The sequence below is a fragment of the Oncorhynchus gorbuscha genome, linkage group LG18, assembly GCF_021184085.1.
Source record: "Oncorhynchus gorbuscha isolate QuinsamMale2020 ecotype Even-year linkage group LG18, OgorEven_v1.0, whole genome shotgun sequence".
Taxonomy (NCBI): domain Eukaryota; kingdom Metazoa; phylum Chordata; class Actinopteri; order Salmoniformes; family Salmonidae; genus Oncorhynchus; species Oncorhynchus gorbuscha.
The window spans coordinates 78,807,453-78,828,545 of NC_060190.1; the positions used below are offsets into that span (position 1 = coordinate 78,807,453).

A 21,093-nucleotide genomic window follows, 5' to 3' on the forward strand; every position below is an offset into this window, starting at 1 on the left:
GGGGGTGTCCTCGGATGGGGCCACAGTGTCTCCTGACCCCTCCTGTCTCAGCCTCCAGTATTTATGCTGCAGTAGTTTATGTGTCGGTGGGCTAGCGTCAGTTTGTTATATCTGGAGTACTTCTCCTGTCCTATCCGGTGTCCTGTGTGAATTTAAGTATGCCCTCTCTAATTCTCTCTTTCTTTCTTTCTTTCTCTCGGAGGACCTGAGCCCTAGGATCATGCTTCAGGACTACCTGACATGATGACTCCTTGCTGTCCCCAGTCCACCTGGCTGTGCTGCTGCTCCAGTTTCAACTGTTCTGCCTGTTGTTATTATTATTGACCATGCTGGTCATTTATGAACTTTTGAACATCTTGGCCATGTTCTGTTATAATCTCCACCTGGCACAGCCAGAAGAGGACTGACCACCACACATAGCCTGGTTCCTCTCTAGGTTTCTTCCTAGGTTTTGGCCATTCTAGGGAGTTTTTCCTAGCCACCGTGCTTCTACACCTGCATTGCTTGCTGTTTGGGGTTTTAGTCTGGGTTTCTGTACAGCACTTTGAGATATCAGCTGATGTACGAAGGGCTGATGTACGAAATTTTATTTGATTTGATTTGAGAACGTACGATAACATTAGAGAATATAAGATAACATTAGAGAAGATAAGATAACATAAGATAACATAAGATAACATTAGAGAACACTAGAGAACATACGATAACACTAGAGAACATTAGAGAACATACGATAACACTAGAGAACATAGGATAAAACTAGAGAACATTAGAGAACATACGATAACACTAGAGAACATTCCCCAGATAGGTCACTTTAACACTCACCTGATTCTCTGGACAGCTGATGAAAGGCATCCACTCCCTTCTCTCCATAGGATCCTTCTGACGCGACGGTAGATACGTAGTTCCAGCCCATGGCCTTGACTATGTCCACCATGGCTTGGGCTTGGAATGAGTCCGGAGGCACCACGCGAGAGAAGAAGTCGTATCGTCGGTCGTCGCTCAGCTCCGGGGCCGTGGAGGCATAGCTGATCTGAGGAATCTGAGGAGAGAGGGAAGAAGGTTTAAGATGGAGAGGACATCATAATGCCAATCATGGCTGTTTTCTCAGGTTGGGGAATGTAAAGTAGATATAGTAGTACTCTGATGCGTAACAGCTTGCTCCACAAGGTGGAATACGATGTGCTGGACAGATGGCAGTCAGCAATAGGACTGCACTTGTCACATAGTACCAGTCAAAAGATATGGAAGACATCACAACTATGGGATAACACATATGGAATCATGTAGTAACCAAAAAAGTGGTAAACAAATCAAAATATATTTAATATTTTTGATTCTTAAAAGTAGCATTGATGATGACAGCTTTGCACACTCTTGGCATTATCTCAACCAGTTTCACCTGGAATGCTTTCCCAACAGTCTTGGAGGAGTTCCCACATATGCTGAGCACCTGTTCTTTGCTTGTTTTTCTTTCTTTCTGTCCAAATCATCACAAACCATCTGAATTGGGATGAGGTCGGGTGATTGTGGAGGCCAGGTCATCTGATGCAAAACTCCATCACTCTCCCTCTTGGTCAAATAGCACTTACACAGCCTGAAGGTGTGTTGGGTCATTGTCCTCTTGAAAAGCAAATGATAGTCCCACTAAGCATAAATCAGATGGGATGGCGTATCGCTGCAGAATGCTGTGGTAGCCATGCTAGTTAAGTATACCTTGAATTCTAAATAAATCACTGACAGTGTCAACAGCAATGTACCCCCACACCATCACACCACCTCCTCCATGCTTCAAGGTGGGAACCACACATGCAGAGATCATTCGTTCACCTACTCTGCATCTCACAAAGACATGGAACCAAATATCCCAGATATTCACCTGTCTAATGCCCATTTCTTGTGTTTTTTGGCAAGTCTCTTCATTTTATTGGTGTTCTTTAGTAGTGGTTTCTTTGCAGCAATTCAACCATGAAGGCATCATTTTGAGATGTGTCTGTTACTTGAACTCTGTGAGGCATTTATTTGGGCAAATAATTCTGAGACAGTTAACTCTAATGAACGTATCCTCTGCAGCAGAGGTAACTCTGGGTTTTCCTTTCCCGTGGCAATCTTCATTAAGAGCCAGTTTCATCATAGCGCTTGATGGTTTTTGCAACTGCACTTAAAGAAACTATCAAAGTTCTTGAAATTGTCCGGATTGACTGACCTTAATGTCTTAAAGTAATGATGGACTATCGTTTCTCTTTGCTTATTTGAGCTGTTCTTGCCATAATATGGACTTGTCAAATAGGTCTATCTTCTATATATCAACCCTACGTTGTCACAACACAACTGATTGGCTCAAACACATTAAGTAGGAAAGAAATTCCACTATTTAACTTTTAAAAAGGCACACCTGTTAATTAATTGGAATGCATTCCAGTTGACTACATCATGAAGCTGGTTGAGAGAATGCCAAGAGTGTCCAAAGCTGTCTTCAAGGCAAAGGGTGGCTACTTTGAAGAATCTCAAATATAAATACACTTTTTTGGTTAATGCATGATTCCACATCTGTTTTTTCATAGTTTTGATGTCTTCACTATTATTCAACAATGTAGAAAATAATAAAAATAAAGACAAAACCCTGAAAGAGTAGGTGTTCTAAAATATTTGAGGGTACTGCACATTATCCATCATCTTATAATTTTTAAATATATGAAAATAATAAATGTATTGTCAATCATCTGATGAATAGGCCTTTCCCACTATTGATCACTATAGCCTGCATAGTTCTCTGCATTTACATGCGTGAGTCCTTTGCTCTGCTGACGTGACTAACCTGTGAGTTTAATCCTTACCTACAGCATGTGACATTCTATTTTTTGTCTAGACAGCCTTGTGTGTCTGAGAAACCAGTCAAATACCACTGAATAGACAATCCTGTGTGTCTGGGCTCTGAGAAACCAGTCAAATACCACTGAATAGACAATCCTGTGATAAACCAGTCAAATACCACTGAATAGACAATCCTGTGTGTCTGGGCTCTGATAAACCAGTCAAATACCACTGAATAGACAATCCTGTGTGTCTGGGCTCTGAGAAACCAGTCAAATACCACTGAATAGACAATCCTGTGAGTCTGGGCTCTGAGAAACCAGTCAAATACCACTCAATAGACAATCCTGTGTGTCTGGGCTCTGATAAACCTGGCTACATGACTTGGGCTCTGAAGCCATGTTCACACTGCAGGCCTTAATGCTCAAATCATTTGTGTTTTTCAAAATCCATTTTGCAATATAACTGACTGTCCAAACAGCCAGTTCCAAGCGACCGAGTTATTTGTGTGTGATCGGACAGCAGTCGTATGCTTACCATGGCTATGCTAGCTGTAATAGTAATGACAGGTGTGTGAGCAGTATTGAAGGCTGATTTGTAGCAGCGCTCATGCTTCCTATAACTCAGTAGTTAGATAGCAACCTAAGGTGAAAACAAAGGCTGCCATGGCCTTTTCCCATTTCCTTTGAATGTTCAAAATACTAATGTAAGAACACTGTTAAATCATCAAAGGATAAGATCCCCCCCAACTTTCAAAACAAGTCATTTTTGGCTAGCCACAGATCTCAACTAGCTAGCCACAGCAGTCACCTAGCTAGCCACATTAGTTAACTAGCTAGCCACACTAGTTAACTAGCTAGCCACATTAGTTAACTAGCTAGCCACGCTAGTTAACTAGCTAGACACAGCAGTCAACTAGCTAGCCACACTAGTTAACTAGCCAGCCACACTAGTTAACTAGCTAGACACAGCAGTCCACGAGCTAGCCACGCCAGTCAATGAGCTAGCCACACTAGTTAACTATCTAGCCACAGCAGTCAACTAGCTAGCCACAGCAGTCAACTAGCTAACTAGGTAGCTGTTTAGCAAGCAACAAGATATGCAGCTGGCCACACTAGTTCTATAGCTAGCCACAGCAGTCAACTAGCTAGCCACACTAGTTAACTTGCTAGACACAGCAGTCAACTAACTAGCCACAGCAGTCAACTGGCTAGCCACAGCAGTCAACTAGCTAGCCACAGCTAGTAAACTAGCTAGCCACAGCAGTCAACTAGCTAACTAGGTAGCTGTTTAGCAAGCAACAAGATATGCAGAATAAAAGTCGAAAAAACACTCAAGTGAAATGGCCTAGAAACAGATTTGTATCTCACTTCAAACCACCTACGAAGGTCGATATGAATCACTTCAAACTGCCAATGTGAACACGTCTTTAATAGCCAATGTTCAATCATGAACCAATTCTGGCAGAGATTTCCAAACAAGCTTTACAGGGATACTGAAAGTTCGATTTTTTTTATGGCCGGGGATAATTGCAAGTTTTGACATCTCCTTGCCTTCGGCAAAACTTCACAGCTCAAAGTTATTAATGTTAAATAAATGCTATATCATGAATATATAGCATATTTCAAACTGTTTTTCCACAAGGAAAAATTTCAATTTATGAAGTTCAGAGTTATCAGTAAAATAAGATACGATATGCCTTGCACGGTGCAAAATTGGTCCAGCGACATTCTTGGCTCATGCTGCTCTATTGACTTCTTGTGCCATACCACCGTGAATACGCCTGTTCCGGGTCGGGCCCGGTTAGTACTGGGACGGGAGACCGCCTGGGAATAACAGGTGCCGTAAGCACATTTTTTAAAAGTAAGATATCCCTCAAACTTCTAAATTAGTTTGACACACCTTGCTCTTCATTTAAATGTACATTCCATCAGAAAGTGGTCTGGGATTACTTCAACATTATGTCCATTTAGGTCTGGTCCCTTGGCCTTGTTAATTCTCTCTCAGGAGAGAGCTCCCTCAGCTGTAAATCCAAACAACACACTGGTTTCTTCAATTAGCCCTTTGATCTCTCTTAATTTAATGGGAGGAGAGTAGAAGCAATCATCTGTAAATACTGCCCATTATTAGAGGAGTGGATAAGAAGAACGGATGTGGCTATGAGATTGTAGAAATAAAACCGGTGAAGAACAGGAGTAAAAAAATCAGTCATCAAACATAAAACGATTCAGTCCAACATCATATGACAACTGAACACTGCCAGATAGGAATGGCTATGGGTGATATACTATAGCAGTAAACAATGGCTATGGGTGATATACTATAGGAGTAAACAATGGCTATGGGTGATACACTATAGGAGTAAACAATGGCTATGGGTGATACACTATAGGAGTAAACAATGGCTATGGGTGATATACTATAGGAGTAAACAATGGCTATGGGTGATATACTATAGGAGTAAACAATGGCTATGGGTGATACACTATAGCAGTAAACAATGGCTATGGGTGATATACTATAGCAGTAAACAATGGCTATGGGTGATACACTATAGCAGTAAACAATGGCTATGGGTGATATACTATAGCAGTAAACAATGGCTATGGGTGATACACTATAGGAGTAAACAATGGCTATGGGTGATACACTATAGCAGTAAACAATGGCTATGGGTGATATACTATAGGAGTAAACAATGGCTATGGGTGATATACTATAGGAGTAAACAATGGCTATGGGTGATACACTATAGCAGTAAACAATGGCTATGGGTGATATACTATAGGAGTAAACAATGGCTATGGGTGATACACTATAGGAGTAAACAATGGCTATGGGTGATACACTATAGCAGTAACAATGGATATGGGTGATATACTATAGCAGTAAACAATGGCTATGGGTGATACACTATAGGAGTAAACAATGGCTATGGGGCCTATGGGTGATATACTGAAGTGCTATGGGTGATACACTATAGAGTAAACAATGGCTATGGGGATACTCAGTAAACAAGCTATGGGTGATATCTAAACAATGGCTATGGGTGATACACTCTGATACACTATGTATGGGTGATACAGTAAACAATGGCTCTCCAATGGCTATGGGTGGAATAAACAACAACCTTTCACCTTCCACCCAAGTAAACTGGCTATGGGTATATACTATAGCAGTAAACAATGGCTATGGGTGATATACTATGGAGTAAAAAATGTCCTTAAACAAGCATAACTATTGAGTGTAAACAAGGGATCTAGCAGTAAACAATGGCTATGGGTGATACACTATAGCAGAATACTTTTTAAACCTTGTAATCTATTATGTAGTCGCTGCAAAATGTCCTTCAGCAAACTATTGAGTAAAGGGTCTGAATACTTTTGTAAATGTAATATTATATAGTTTTTTTTTAGTTATACATTTGCAAACACTTCTGAAAACCTCCATTTTAGAATCAGGCTGTGACGTAACAAAATGTGGAAAAGTCAAGGGGTCTGAATAATTTCCGAATGAACTGTATAGAAAACGTCTGACTTCTGATTGGGTGTAATTGGAGGTCTACCAAGTATTTCAACAGTGCCATGGGGAATCAACAACCTTCCACCTTCCACCCTCTGACTCTTAGGCCTTGAAGTTTCTTGTTTCCTGTTTTCTGTCTCGCTCTCTCTCTTCCACAGGAATCAACAACCTTTCACCTTTCACCCTCTGACTCTTAGGCCTTGAAGTTTCTTGTTTCCTGTTTTCTGTCTCGCTCTCTCTCTTCCACAGGAATCAACAACCTTTCACCTTTCACCCTCTGACTCTTAGGCCTTGAAGTGTATTGTTTCCTGTTTTCTGTCTCTCTCTCTCTCTCTCTCTCTCTCTTCCACAGGAATCAACAACCTTTCACCTTCCACCCTCTGACTCTTAGGCCTTGAAACTCGCTTCTCTCTCTCTCTCTCTTCCACAGGAATCAACAACCTTTCACCTTCCACCCTCCGACTCTTAGGCCTTGAACACACACACACACACACACACACACACACACACACACTAGGGCTGGGCGGTATACCTTATTTTATTTCAGTATATACCAGTATTGATGCACAGAGCGGTTTCGGTTTTTACTTGACCTTCTATAACGCCAGATGTTAATGTGAGTGTAGCGAAATGCTTGTGTTTCTAGTTCCGACAATGCAGTAATAACCAACGAGTAATCTAACTAACAATTCCAAAACTACTACCTTATACACACAAGTGTAAAGGGATAAAGAATATGTACATAAAGATATATGAATGAGTGATGGTACAGAACAGCATAGGCAAGATGCAGTAGATGGTATCGAGTACAGTATATACATATGAGATGAGTAATGTAGGGTATGTAAACAAAGTGATATTACATAAAAATGCAGTAGATTATATAGATTACAGTATATACGTATACATATGAGATGAATAATGTAGGGTATGTAAACATTATATTAAGTAGCATTGTTTAAAGTCAATGTCAGTGGTGGGTGTTTAACAGTCTGATGGCCACTAACATTGAGTGGCTGCTGCCAACACACTGACTCAACTCCAGCCACTTTAGTAATGGGAATTGATGGAAATTGATGTAAAATATATCACTATGCCTTGATTGGGAGTCCCATAGGGCGGCGCACAATTGGCCCAGCGTCGTCTGGGTTTGGCCGGTTTAGGCCGTCATCTTAAAGAAGAATGTGTTCTTAACTTAGCTGACTTGCCTTGTTAAATAAAGGTTAAATAAATGTTTAAACATTGTAAACACTGGGCCTGGCCTACACAGTTGTTGTTTTAATGAAATGCTCCACACATGACATACTTACAACAGTCCTGTCCCTGAGTCAACCTCTGGTCAATGCAGCACCATGCAGCAATGTGGACGACGTCAACCTCTGGTCAATGCAGCACCATGCAATAATGTGGACGACGTCAACCTCCGGTCAATGCAGCACCATTCAACAATGTGGACGACATTAATGTTGTTTCCCAATGTGTTTCTCAATATACATCCACTAGTGTTCCGTAGTGACACTATTAGTCTGTGTTTCTTACATCAGCTAACAGCTAGTTTGTCTTTTTCTTTCCAAAAAACAGGTGGTGTGATGGCTCCATACAACAGGACTAGACAGAGAGCCTTGATACAGGTGGTGTGATGGCTCCATACAGCAGGACTAGACAGAGAGCCTTGATACAGGTGGTGTGATGGCTCCATACAACAGGACTAGACAGAGAGCCTTGATACAGGTGGTGTGATGGCTCCATACAACAGGACTAGACAGAGAGCCTTGATACAGGTGGTGTGATGGCTCCATACAACAGGACTAGACAGAGAGTCTTGATACATATGGTGTGATGGCTCCATACAGCAGGACTAGATAGAGAGCCTTGATACAGGTGGTGTGATGGCTCCATACAACAATGGATCAGAACAGGGACAGAACAAGTCCAGAACAGGGCAGGAACAGGTTCAGAACAGGGCAGGAACAGGTTCAGAACAGGAACAGGTTCAGAACAGGGCAAGAACAGGTTCAGAACAGGGCAGGAACAGGTTCAGAACAGGGCAGGAACAGGTTCAGAACAGGGCAAGGACAGGTTCAGAACAGGGCAGGAACAGGTTCAGAACAGGGCAGGAACAGGTTCAGAACAGGGCAGGAACAGGTTCAGAACAGGGCAAGAACAGGTTCAGAACAGGGCAGGAACAGGTTCAGAACAGGGCAAGAACAGGTTCAGAACAGGCCAGGAACAAGTCCAGAACAGGGCAAGAACAGGTTCAGAACAGGGCAGGAACAGGTTCAGAACAGGGCAAGAACAGGTTCAGAACAGGGCATGAACAGGTTCAGAACAGGGCAGGAACAGGTTCAGAACAGGGCAAGAACAGGTTCAGAACAGGGCAGGAACAGGTTCAGAACAGGGCAGGAACAGGTTCAGAACAGGGCAAGAACAGGTTCAGAACAGGGCAGGAACAGGTTCAGAACAGGGCCAGAACATGGCTGATCCCAAGCTACCACTTACCTGCTGTTCTGATCATCACATCGCTGCAGTTCCATCTCTGACTCTCTCCTCTCCTTTCTACCTTATTCATTAGATGTGTCAAGTCAAACTCTGCCCCAAAAGCCTCTTTCTCATCGTCTTTCTCTCCTATAAAAGTTAAGGCTAATCTGCATATGGCTTTTAGTAATTACCATACTGACTCTTCCCTCAGCGAGACACCCATAACCCTTCATTAAAACGACTAAACATAACTTTAAAGATGTGGTGCTGCTGGTGATAGATCAGAACAGGCAGCGCTACCCTGCTGTTCTGATCATCAAACCAGACTCTGCTCTCTGCTGTCCTCCTCTTCCCTCTCTCCACATCCATCTCTCCCCTCTCTCTCTCTCTCTCTCTCTCTCCCTCTCTCTCTCTCTCTCTCTCTCTCGCCTCTTCCCTCTCTCTCTCTCTCTCTCTATCTCTCTCTCCACATCTCTCTATCTCTCTCTCTCTCTCTCACATCTCTCTCTCTCTCTCTCTCTCTCTCTCTCCACATCTCTCTCTCTCTCTCTCTCCACTCTCTCTCCACATCTCTCTCTCCACATCTCTCTCTGGTTTCTCAGAGCCCAGACACACAGGATTGTCTATTGAGTGGTATTTGACTGGTTTCTCAGAGCCCAGACACACAGGATTGTCTATTCAGTGGTATTTGACTGGTTTCTCAGAGCACAGACACACAGGATTGTCTATTGAGTGGTATTTGACTGGTTTCTCAGAGCCCAGACTCACAGGATTGTCTATTGAGTGGTATTTGACTGGTTTCTCAGAGCACAGACACACAGGATTGACTATTGAGTGATATTTGACTGGTTTCTCAGAGCCCAGACTCACAGGATTGACTATTGAGTGGTATTTGACTGGTTTCTCAGAGCCCAGACACACAAGGCTGTCTAGTCAAAAAATACAATGTCACATGCTGTAGGTAAGGATTAAACTCACAGGTTATTCACTTCAGCAGAATAAAGGACTCACACATGTAAATGCAGAGAACTGTGCAGGCTATAGTGATCAATAGTTTGTTAAACAAACCAGACGGCACCATTTTATTTATTTACAGATAGCCAGGGGAACACTCAGCATCATTTACAGATAGCCAGGGGAACACTCAACATCATTTACAGATAGCCAGGGGAACTCAACATCATTTACAGATAGCCAGGGGAACACTCAACATCATTTACAGATAGCCAGGGGAACACTCCAACCCTCACACATCATTTACAGATAGCCAGGGGAACACTCCAACCCTCACACATCATTTACAGATAGCCAGGGGAACACTCAACATCATTTACAGATAGCCAGGGGAACACTCCAACCCTCACACAACATTTACAGATAGCCAGGGGAACACTCAACATCATTTACAGATAGCCAGGGGAACACTCCAACCCTCACACATCATTTACAGATAGCCAGGGGAACACTCAACATCATTTACAGATAGCCAGGGGAACACTCCAACCCTCATACATCATTTACAGATAGCCAGGGGAACACTCCAACTCACACATCATTTACAGATAGCCAGGGGAACACTCAACATCATTTACAAATAGCCAGGGGAACACTCAACATCATTTACAAATAGCCAGGGGAACACTCAACATCATTTACAGATAGCCAGGGGAACACTCAAAATCATTTACAGATAGCCAGGGGAACATTACATCATCATTACATTTAAGTCATTTAGCAGACGCTCTTATCCAGAGCGACTTACAAATTGGTGCATTCACCTTATGACATCCAGTGGAACAGTCACTTTACAATAGTGCATCTAAATCTTAAAGGGGGGGGGGTGAGAGGGATTACTTATCCTATCCTAGGTATTCCTTAAAGAGGTGGGGTTTCAGGTGTCTCCGGAAGGTGGTGATTGACTCCGCTGTCCTGGCGTCGTGAGGGAGTTTGTTCCACCATTGGGGGGCCAGAGCAGCGAACAGTTTTGACTGGGCTGAGCGGGAACTGTACTTCCTCAGTGGTAGGGAGGCGAGCAGGCCAGAGGTGGATGAACGCAGTGCCCTTGTTTGGGTGTAGGGCCTGATCAGAGCCTGGAGGTACTGAGGTGCCGTTCCCTCACAGCTCCGTAGGCAAGTACCATGGTCTTGTAGCGGATGCACTCCAACCCTCACACATCATTTACAGATAGCCAGGGGAACACTCAACATCATTTACAGATAGCCAGGGGAACACTCAGCATCATTTACAAATAGCCAGGAGAACACTCCAACCCTCACACATCATTTACAGATAGCCAGGGGAACACTCCAACCCTCACACATAATTTACAGATAGCCAGGGGAACACTCCAACCCTCACACATCATTTCCAGATAGCCAGGAGAACACTGCAACCCTCACACATAATTTACAGATAGCCAGGGGAACACTCCAACCCTCACACATAATTTACAGATAGCCAGGAGAAAACTCCAACCCTCACACATAATTTACAGATAGCCAGGGGAACACTCCAACCGTCACACATAATTTACAGATAGCCAGGGGAACACTCCAACCCTCACACATAATTTACAGATAGCCAGGGGAACACTCCACCCCTCACACATCATTTACAAATGCAGCATTTGTGTTGAGTGGCTCTGCCAGATCAGAGGCAGTAGGGATGACCAAGGATGTTCTCTTGATAAGTGTGTGAATTGGACCATTTTCCTGTTCTGCTAAACATTCAAAATGTACTTTTGGGTGTCAGGGAAAACGTATGGAGTAGAAAGTACATTATGTTCTTTAGGACTTTACTGAAGTAAAAATAAAACTTGTCAACAATATAAATAGTAAAGCACAGATACCCCCCAAGAACTACTTAAACTGAACACGAATCTAAACACCCATAACTGGAAACAGTCCTGGAGGACTGCTAAACTTCTTGGTGACGGGGCAGTATTTTCACGTCCGGATGAAATGCATGCCGAAATTCAACTGCCTGCTACTCATCCCCAGAAGATAATATATACATAGTATTAGTAGATTTGGATATAAACTCTCTGAAGTTTATAAAACTGGTTGAATCATGTCTGTGAGTATAACAGTACTTATTTAGCAGGTGAAACCCAGAGGAAAAACTTTATCTAATACATGTATTGTGTAACATGAAGTCTTATGAGTGTCATCTGATGAAGATCATCAAAGGTTAGTGATTAGTTTTATCTCTATTTTTGCTTTTTGAAACTCCTCTCTTTGGGGAATAAAATGTCTGTGTTTTTCTGTGGCTATGTGGTGACCTAACATAATCTTTTGTGGTGCTTTTGCTGTAAAGCATATTTGAAATCGGACACTGTGGTGGGATTAACAACGGCAATAGCTTTAAAATGGCAGGAGATACATGTGTGTTTGAGGAATGTTAATTGTGAGATTTTTTATGTTTTGAAAATGGCGCCCTACACTTTGACTGGCTGTTGTCAAATCGCTCCCGTTAACGGGATTGCAGCCATAAGAAGTTTTAAAAAAAGTTTAAAAAAAACTTTACTACTAGTATGTAATAATCTGAGACGGCGCTCAGATTATCCAAAAATCCAGTCAAATTAGCCGCCATGTTGTAGTCAACATAAACCATAAATGACATGCTAAATATTCCTTTACCTTTGATGACCTTCATCAGAATGCACTCCCAGGAATCCCAGTTCCACAATAAATGCTTGATTTGTTCGATAATGTGCGTTATTTATGTCCAATTAGCTACTTGTGTTAGGGCGTTTGGTACACCTATCCAAACGCTTGTGCTGGTCGACATTTTCTTCAAAAAGTTCATTACAGGTTCGAAGAAACATTTCAAACTAAGTACAGAATCAATCATTAGGATGTTTTTTTATCATATATCTTCAATAAAGTTCCAACCGAAGAATTCCTTTGTGTCTTGAGGAGCGGTAGGGGGAGGGGCTTGGTGTGAATGGCAGGGGGATGGGCTTGGTGTGAATGGCAGTGGGAGGGGCGTGGTGTGAGTGGCAAGGGAGAGTGGCCAAAGCGAGAGGCCAAAACCTGTCCAATGCATTTCTATGCGCTTAATTTGAACCTAAGTTTGTCGCCTGCCTTCCCGCCTTTGGGACAATGAGTCCTGTTGTTAGGGCAGAGACAGGAGCATCTCATCATTATAGAGCAGATCTCTGGTGTTTAAAACATATATATTCTACCTTTATTTAACTAGGCAAGTCAGTTAAGAACAAATTCTTATTTTCAATGACGGCCTAGGAACAGTGGGTTAACTGCCTGTTCAGTGGCAGAACAACAGATTTGTACCTTATCAGCTCAGGGATCTGAACTTGCAACTTTCATTTACTAGCCCATCACTCTAACCACTAGGCTACCATGCCGTCCCAGGGCAGCCTAGTAGTAAATTGGAAGGTGCACAGTACAGAAGGACAGAAGGAGACGAGACCAGAAACACCCACATGACAACCAGCGGACATTAAAGCTCATACAGTCATTGTGTGTGTGTGTGTGTGTGTGTGTGTGTGTGTGTGTGTGTGTGTGTGTGTGTGTGTGTGTGTGTGTGTGTGTGTGTGTGTGTGTGTGTGTGTGTGTGTCTGTGTGTCTGTGTCTGTGTCTGTGTGTGTGTGTGTGCGCGAGCGAGCGCATGTGTTTCCTTGTACACACACTGTCTGTATGCGTCCAACAGCAGGAGATCCGTCTTTCAACAGCGTCCACAATAGTGTCGCGATGACATACCCGTCTAACAACATTCGTATGAGTACGTATCTCCGAGCTGATATTACTAATGCAGAAAGCAGTGTTGATCTGAAGTTCATTTTTCTGCGTCTCTCTGTCTCTATCTCTGGATGTTAATCACTGTGACCTGCTAGATAGCGGGAGGTGGAGCAAACCAGTCCTGTCATTACCACTGTTCATTTCCTCTTCCCCGCCGCGCTGTCTGTCAAACCAACAATAGGCTGTGTCTGAAATCACACCCTGTTCACTATACACTGCACTAGTTTTCACCTTAGGGTTCTTATGAAATAGAGTGCTATTTGAGACAGAGGCACTCATTTCCTCGTTGTTTTTCCACACCATGGGGCACACTCAGGAAAATGGCAACTGATCGTTGATCTTCAACACCATGGGTCATACTCAGGAAAACGGCCACTGATCGTTGATCTTCAACGCCATGGGTCATACTCAGGAAAACGGCCACTGATCGTTGACCTTCAACACCATGGGTCGTACTCAGGAAAACGGCCACTGATCATCGGCGGGAGGATGGCAAAGCTTTGAGACTATGGTTAAAAGCAGTGTACTATTAACAGAATAAGGTTCTATTCGATAAGCAACACAGAGCCTTTTCCTGTTAATGTTTTTGCATTTAAAAAATAAACTGTGGGGGGGGGCTAGATTGGCTTTCACATTGAAGACAGACTGCAGGTTCCTTTAATATTTCAGACAGACTGTAGGTTCCTTTAATATTGAAGACAGACTGTAGGGTCCTTTAATATTTCAGACAGACTGTAGGGTCCATTAATATTTCAGACAGACTGTAGGGTCCATTAATATTTCAGACAGACTGCAGGTTCCTTTCAAATTTCAGACAGACTGCAAGTTCCTTTAATATTGAAGACAGACTGTAGATTTTATCAATTTATTTGTTTGCATTTTCTAATCCCCCTCATTTCTATTTGATTTATTTTTACTCTGATTTTAGTAAACTAACAGACAACAATACTTTTATTTCTGCTTACAGCTATTCTCACGTCTATGATACCTGTAGTTAAATAATTATATATTTATATTTCTAATTTCCTCGTTCCTCAAGTGTTGGATATTCACCCACAGCAACCAATCCACCATTCATTCTGCTCTTAAATTCAGTGGCAAGGTAGCCTAGTGGTTAGAGTGTTGGACTAGTAACCGGAATGGTTGTACATTCTAACCCTTGAGCTGACAATTTGTCGTTCTGCCCCTGAACAGGCAGTTAACCCACTGTTCCTAGGCCGTCATTGAAAATAAGAATTTGTTTTTAACTGACTTGCCTAGTTAAATAAAGGTTAAAAAAACCTCTGATGCCCACAGATTAACCCATCTTTCCCATTAAAATGCCATTTCGCTACTTCCTTTTGCGATACATCCCTCCATTTTACTGTGATGTCTTACGGAGGATCATGAACCTCTCTATGTGTAACATTTCTATGTTGCCCTAAACATCAATACATTACCCAGAAGTATAATGATATTTCCAATTGACTGCCATGGTTTTTCAGATCCCCTAACAATACAGTTTGCAGGTCCATCTGAACCCTGTTATTATGACATAACAACCATTCCTGGACTGGAAAAGAAGATATCCCCCGATGGACAGTATTAGAAAATATGTCCTATTGATTCTGTTTCCTCATGGCAGAGTTTGACGATTCAATGCCCATTAGAGCACCTTCGGGAAGTCTTCAGACCCCATTCGTTTTTTGTTATATTTTGTTACTTTACAGCCTTATTGTTTCAATTGCTTCAATTGTTTTTAATTCCTCATCAATCTTCACACAGTACCCCACCTAGGTGTCTGGCTAGACTTTAAACTCTCCTTCCAGACTCATATCAAACATCTCCAATCGAAAATCAAATCCAGAGTCGGCTTTCTATTCCGCAACAAAGCCTCCTTCACTCACGGCCGCCAAACTTACCCTAGTAAAACTGACTATCCTGCCGATCCTCGACTTCGGCGATGTCATCTACAAAATAGCTTCCAACACTCTACTCAGCAAACTGGATGCAGTTTATCACAGTGCCATCCGTTTTGTCACTAAAGCACCTTATACCACCCACCGCTGCGACCTGTATGCTCCAGTCGGCTTGCCGTCGCTACATATTCATCGCCAGACCCACTGGCTCCAGGTCATCTACAAGTCCATGCTAGGTAAAGCTCCGCCTTATCTCAGTTCACTGGTCACGATGGCAACACCCACCTGTAGCATGCGCTCCAGCAGGTGTATCTCACTGATCATCCCTAAAGCCAACACCTCATTTGGCCACCTTTCGTTCCAATTCTCTGCTGCCTGTGACTGGAACGAATTGCAAAAATTGCTGAAGTTGGAGACTTTTATCTCCCTCACCAACTTCAAACATCTGCTATCTGAGCAGCTAACCGATCGCTGCAGCTGTACATAGTCTATCGGTAAATAGCCCACCCATTTTTACCTACCTCATCCCCATACTGTTTATATTTATTTACTTTTCTGCTCTTTTGCACACCAATATCTCTACCTGTACATGACCATCTGATCATTTATCACTCCAGTGTTAATCTGCAAAATTGTAATTATTCGCCTACCTCCTCATGCCTTTTGCACACAATGTATATAGACGCCCCTTTTTTTCTACTGTGTTATTGACTTGTTAATTGTTTACTCCATGTGTAACTCTGTGTTGTCTGTTCACACTGCTATGCTTTATCTTGGCCAGGTCGCAGTTGCAAATGAGAACTTGTTCTCAACTAGCCTACCTAGTTAAATAAAGGTGAAATAAATGTTTTATTTTTTATTTTTAATAATAACAAAGCAAAATCAGATATTTAGAAATGTTTCCTAATTTATAAAAAACAAAAAAACTGAAATAAAACATTGACATAAGTATTCAGACTCTTTACTCAGTACTTTGTTGAAGCACCTTTTGGCAGTGATTACAGCCTCTAGTCTTCTTGGGAATGATGCTACAAGCTTGGCACACCTGTGTTCGGGAGGTTTCTCCAATTCCTCTCTGCAGATCCTCTCCAGCTCTCTCAGGTTAGACGGGGAATGTTGCTGCAAAGCTATTTTCAGGTCTCTCCAGAGATGTTCGATCGGGTTTAAGTTCTGGGTGGGCCACTCAAGGACATTCAGAGACTTGTCCCGAAGCCACTCCTGCATTGTCTTGGCGGTGTGCTTAGGGTCGTTGTCCTGTTGGAAGGTGAACCTTCACTCCAGTCCAAGGTCCTGAGTGCCCGGTTTTCATCAAGAATATCTCTGTACTTTGCTCCGTTCATCTTTGCCTCGATCCTGACTAGTCTTCCAGTCCTTGCCACTGAAAAACATCCCCACAGCATGATTCTGCCACCACCATGCTTCAAAGTAGGGATGGTGCCAAATTTCCTCCAGACATGATGCTTGACATTCAGGCCAAAAAGTTCTTAAGGTATGAGAGTCTTTAGGTGCCTTTTGGCAAACTCCAAGTGGGCTGTCATGTGCCTTTTACTGAGGAGTGGATTCCGTCAAGCCACTCTAACACAAAGGCCTGATTGGTGGTATGCTGCAGAGATGGTTGTCTTTCTGGAAGGTTCTCCCATCTCCACAGAGGAACTCTAGAGATCTGTCAGAGTGACCATCGGGGATCCATAATAAACCCCAGGAAGAGCAGCCTCTGCCTTGGCAAGAACCAATAGGGATCCATAATAAACCCCAGGAAGAGCAGCCTCTGCCTTGGCAAGAACCAATAGGGATCCATAATAAACCCCAGGAAGGGGAGCCGCTGCCTTGGCAGGAACCAATGGGGATCCATAATACATACATATGCATGATGAAGAATTGGGAATAGTACAAAGCAGTGTATGATGATGCTGAAGGGGAGGACAACTCATAATAATGGCTGGAACGGAGCAAATGGAATGGCATCAAGCACATATTAACCACGTGTTTGATTCCATTCCGCCAATTCCACTCCAGCCATTACAATGAACCCGTCCTCCCCAATTAAGGTGCCACCAACATCCTGTGGCACAAAGACAGGGGTTTAGCCTGAAAAGTGTCTTGAAAAAAATAAATACCCTACATTCTGCCATGGTATCAGCAGAATATACAAGAACAAAATGCCTTAGAGTGAAATCCTACATTGATGAAACAATACAATGTTATTGACCTCTCGAGATACACAACGAAAATGAACAATTATTCTAGTGCCTCTTGAACACAGACTGTACAATGTTGAAACAATAGAAGTCACCTGTCTTGTTGCCTGGGCACTTTTCTGTGTAATTAACATTCCGGTCCTTGTACTCCGTGTCATATGCCAAAAGACGTTTAGCATGACAATGAGTGGCAAGGAGTAGAATGATAGATAAACAGACTGGTGCAGAGATGATTGCATCATGGATAATAACTAGGACCTTGTATATAATATGTTACAGGAGTAATACAGTAATATAAAGAAAATAAAACATTTACGAGGGCAATAATGTCCTTAATTAACGGTTTTATGGTTAAGTCTGGTGCAGAATGAATTGCCGTTTTTGTGGATAACACCATTTTCTATTACATTGTACTTATTGGCTTTAACTGAGGTAATGGATAACATTTTCAAATATCAGGAAAGGGTGTCTTACATCTGCAGGTAGGAGAGTGAGAACCCCAGTTCAATTTTGTTTTCCAGTACGGTCCTTATTTACCATTGGTAGATTCAGAGTTATGTAAATAGATCTCTGTTATCTCGCTGGCCATTTGGTTCCCTGTTTCACTCTTGATAAAGCAAGTGGAAAATGTGCTCTACAGTAGGCTTTGTGTTGTCAGCCTTCTCTCTCTCAACATTAGATTTGCCTAAAATTCCACGGACAGGATTCATTATGCAATAATCTAATGAATGACAACTCAGGTGTTTGCACACACACACACACACACACACACACACACACACACACACACACACACACACACACACACACACACACACACACACACACACACGCACACGCACACACACACGCGCACACACACACACACACACACACACACAGCCCTTCCCAGCCTATTCCATTCCAGCAGCCAGCTCAGCAGCCAATCCCAGCAGCCAGCCCAGCCTAGCAGCCAGCTCAGCAGCCAGCCAGCACAGCAGCTAGCCAAGCAGCCAGCCAAGCTCAGCAGCTAGCCAAGCCCAGCAGCTAGCCAGCCCAGCAGCCAGCCAAGCCCAGCAGCCAGCCAGACTAGCAGCCAGCCAGCCCAGCAGCCTGCTAGCCCAGCAGCCAGCCAAGCACAGCAGCCAGCCAAGCCCAGCAGCCAGCCAAGCTCAGCATCTAGCCAGCCCAGCAGCCAGCCTAGCAGCCAGCCAAGCCCAGCAGCTAGGCAAGCCCAGCATCTAGCCAGCCAGCCCAGCCAGCCAGCCCAGCAACCAGCCAGCCAAGCCCAGCAGCCTGCTAGCCCAGCAGCTAGCCCAGCAGCTAGCCAAGCCCAGCATCTAGCCAGCCCAGCAGCCAGCCCAGCAGCCAGCCAAGCCCAGCAGCCAGCCAGACTAGCAGCCAGCCAAGCCCAGCAGCCTGCTAGCCCAGCAGCTAGCCCAGCAGCCAGCCAAGCCCAGCAGCCAGCCAAGCCCAGCAGCCAGCCAAGTCCAGCAGCCAGCCAAGTCCAGCAGCCAGCCAAGCCCAGCAGCCAGCCAGCCAAGCCCAGCAGCCAGCCCTATCACAGATACCACTAAATAAAGATAAAACACTGGACTTGAGATTAGTAATGTCCTTGATCCTCATCGCTGTTCCACTGTGTCTATGTCCTACAGTCTGGGTCCCAGCATCTCAGAGGGGTTTAAGCCATAGGAATACCCCTTCCTAAACAATGTACTGTACATAAAGACACCCTCTAACAGCAACTGATTTGTGGAAATGTCCGTCCAACCAAACAGCCTGTCTCCAGTGGTCAACACAACAAGGGCCAAACTTTGTCTCGGACATTCTCCTCATGTTATGTATTTATTCAGCCATGAAATTTCACTCAGTAACTATTGCCACTGTTTCTTTTACAGGGACTCCTGGATAGGGAAGGAGAGGCTAGGTTTTATGAAATGGATGTGGAAACATTTCAAACATAGGCTTAGCTTGTCATAGGTCAAATACATTATTACTCATAGATACTGATCTAAACTGGCCACCCCACATAGCCTGGTTCCTCTCTAGGTTTCTTCCGAGGTTTTGGCCTTTCTAGGGAGTTTTTCCTAGCCACCGTGCTTCTACACCTGCATTGCTTGCTGTTTGGGGTTTTAGGCTGGGTTTCTGTACAGCACTTTGAGATATCAGCTGATGTACGAAGGGCTATATAAATACATTTGATTTGATTTGATTTAAACAAAAACAAACAAAAATTACCATTTAAAGGGAAACAAACTCAATGATACAAAATAAATAAAATGATCACCATGTCAAGTATTCAGTTCAACATTACAGTGTATGTGTGGAAGCAGTGACAGCTGTTCCTGTCACCAGGTTATCTCCTCCAGCAGGATACGGTTCATACTATCACTGTCCTCACAGCAGAAATAAACACAGCCAGACCCCAATGGAAAACTACAATTTTGCTGAGAACTGATAATTACATCCAGATACTGATCTATTATGGTCAATGGAAACAAACTTCACCATCCAAAATTGTGAGAGATCAGCACTGTGTTAAGTCTACATACAGTACAGAGTCCAATAGTTCACTGTGCACCTTGTATGTGTGTGTGTGTTGGAGTCCCAGTGTTTGAAGTGACATCTGGACCTGCAGTATAGAATGTGTTAGAACTGTGATTCACTGAGAGCTAGTCAGTTAGTGCACAGCAAGCCTACATATCCAGATCGCTTTCATAACATGTAGAAAATACATTTAAAACCTCTTAAGTGTAGGGGGCAGTATTTTGATGTTTGGATGAATAACGTACACAAAATAAACTGCCTATTTCTCAGGCCCAGAATCCAGAATATGCATATAATTGTCAGATTATGATAGAAAATACTCTAAAGTTTCCAAAACTGTCTAAATATTGTATAACAGAACTGATATTGCATGCGAAAACCTGAGGAAAATCAAACCAGGAAGTGGCCTCTATTTTGAAAGCTTCATGTTCCATAGGATGCATTCGCTCAATTTAAAATTATATCAACCCGATTCATTTTCCTATGGCTTCCCCATGGTGTGAATAGTCTTTAGACATAGTTTCAGGCTTTTATTTTGAAAAATGAGCGTGAAAGATCACATCGCGTCATTGTATGGCTGGGTGCCAGCACGCGTTTTGTATGAGCAACAGCTTGGTGCAGCCATTTTCTCTCTCTCTCCTATTGAAGAAGCTACAATCCCGGTTGATATATTAACGATTATATATTGTAAAAACAACCTGAGGCTCGATTATAAAAAACATTTGAAATGTTTCTACGAACATTACAGACACTGAATTTTTGTGAAGAGGAGGAGTCTACTGTAGAGGACAGTGAGGATGAAGAGGAATCTACTGAGAGGACAGTGAGGATGGAGAGGGGTCTACTGAGAGAACAGTGAGGAGGAAGAGGAGTCTACTGAGAGAACAGTGAGGA

At 43.1% G+C, this 21,093-nt stretch overlaps 1 protein-coding gene across 1 annotated transcript in view; it reads right to left on the bottom strand.

Annotated features, from left to right (window-relative positions):
* LOC124003943 (metabotropic glutamate receptor 7-like) overlaps window positions 1-21,093 on the bottom strand; it is a 393,623-nt gene that overhangs the window by 275,774 nt on the left and 96,756 nt on the right. Inside the window, exon 2 of the mRNA XM_046312602.1 lies at window positions 829-1,045. Coding sequence (XP_046168558.1) covers window positions 829-1,045 — 217 coding nt within the window. The remainder of the gene's footprint in view (window positions 1-828; window positions 1,046-21,093) is intronic.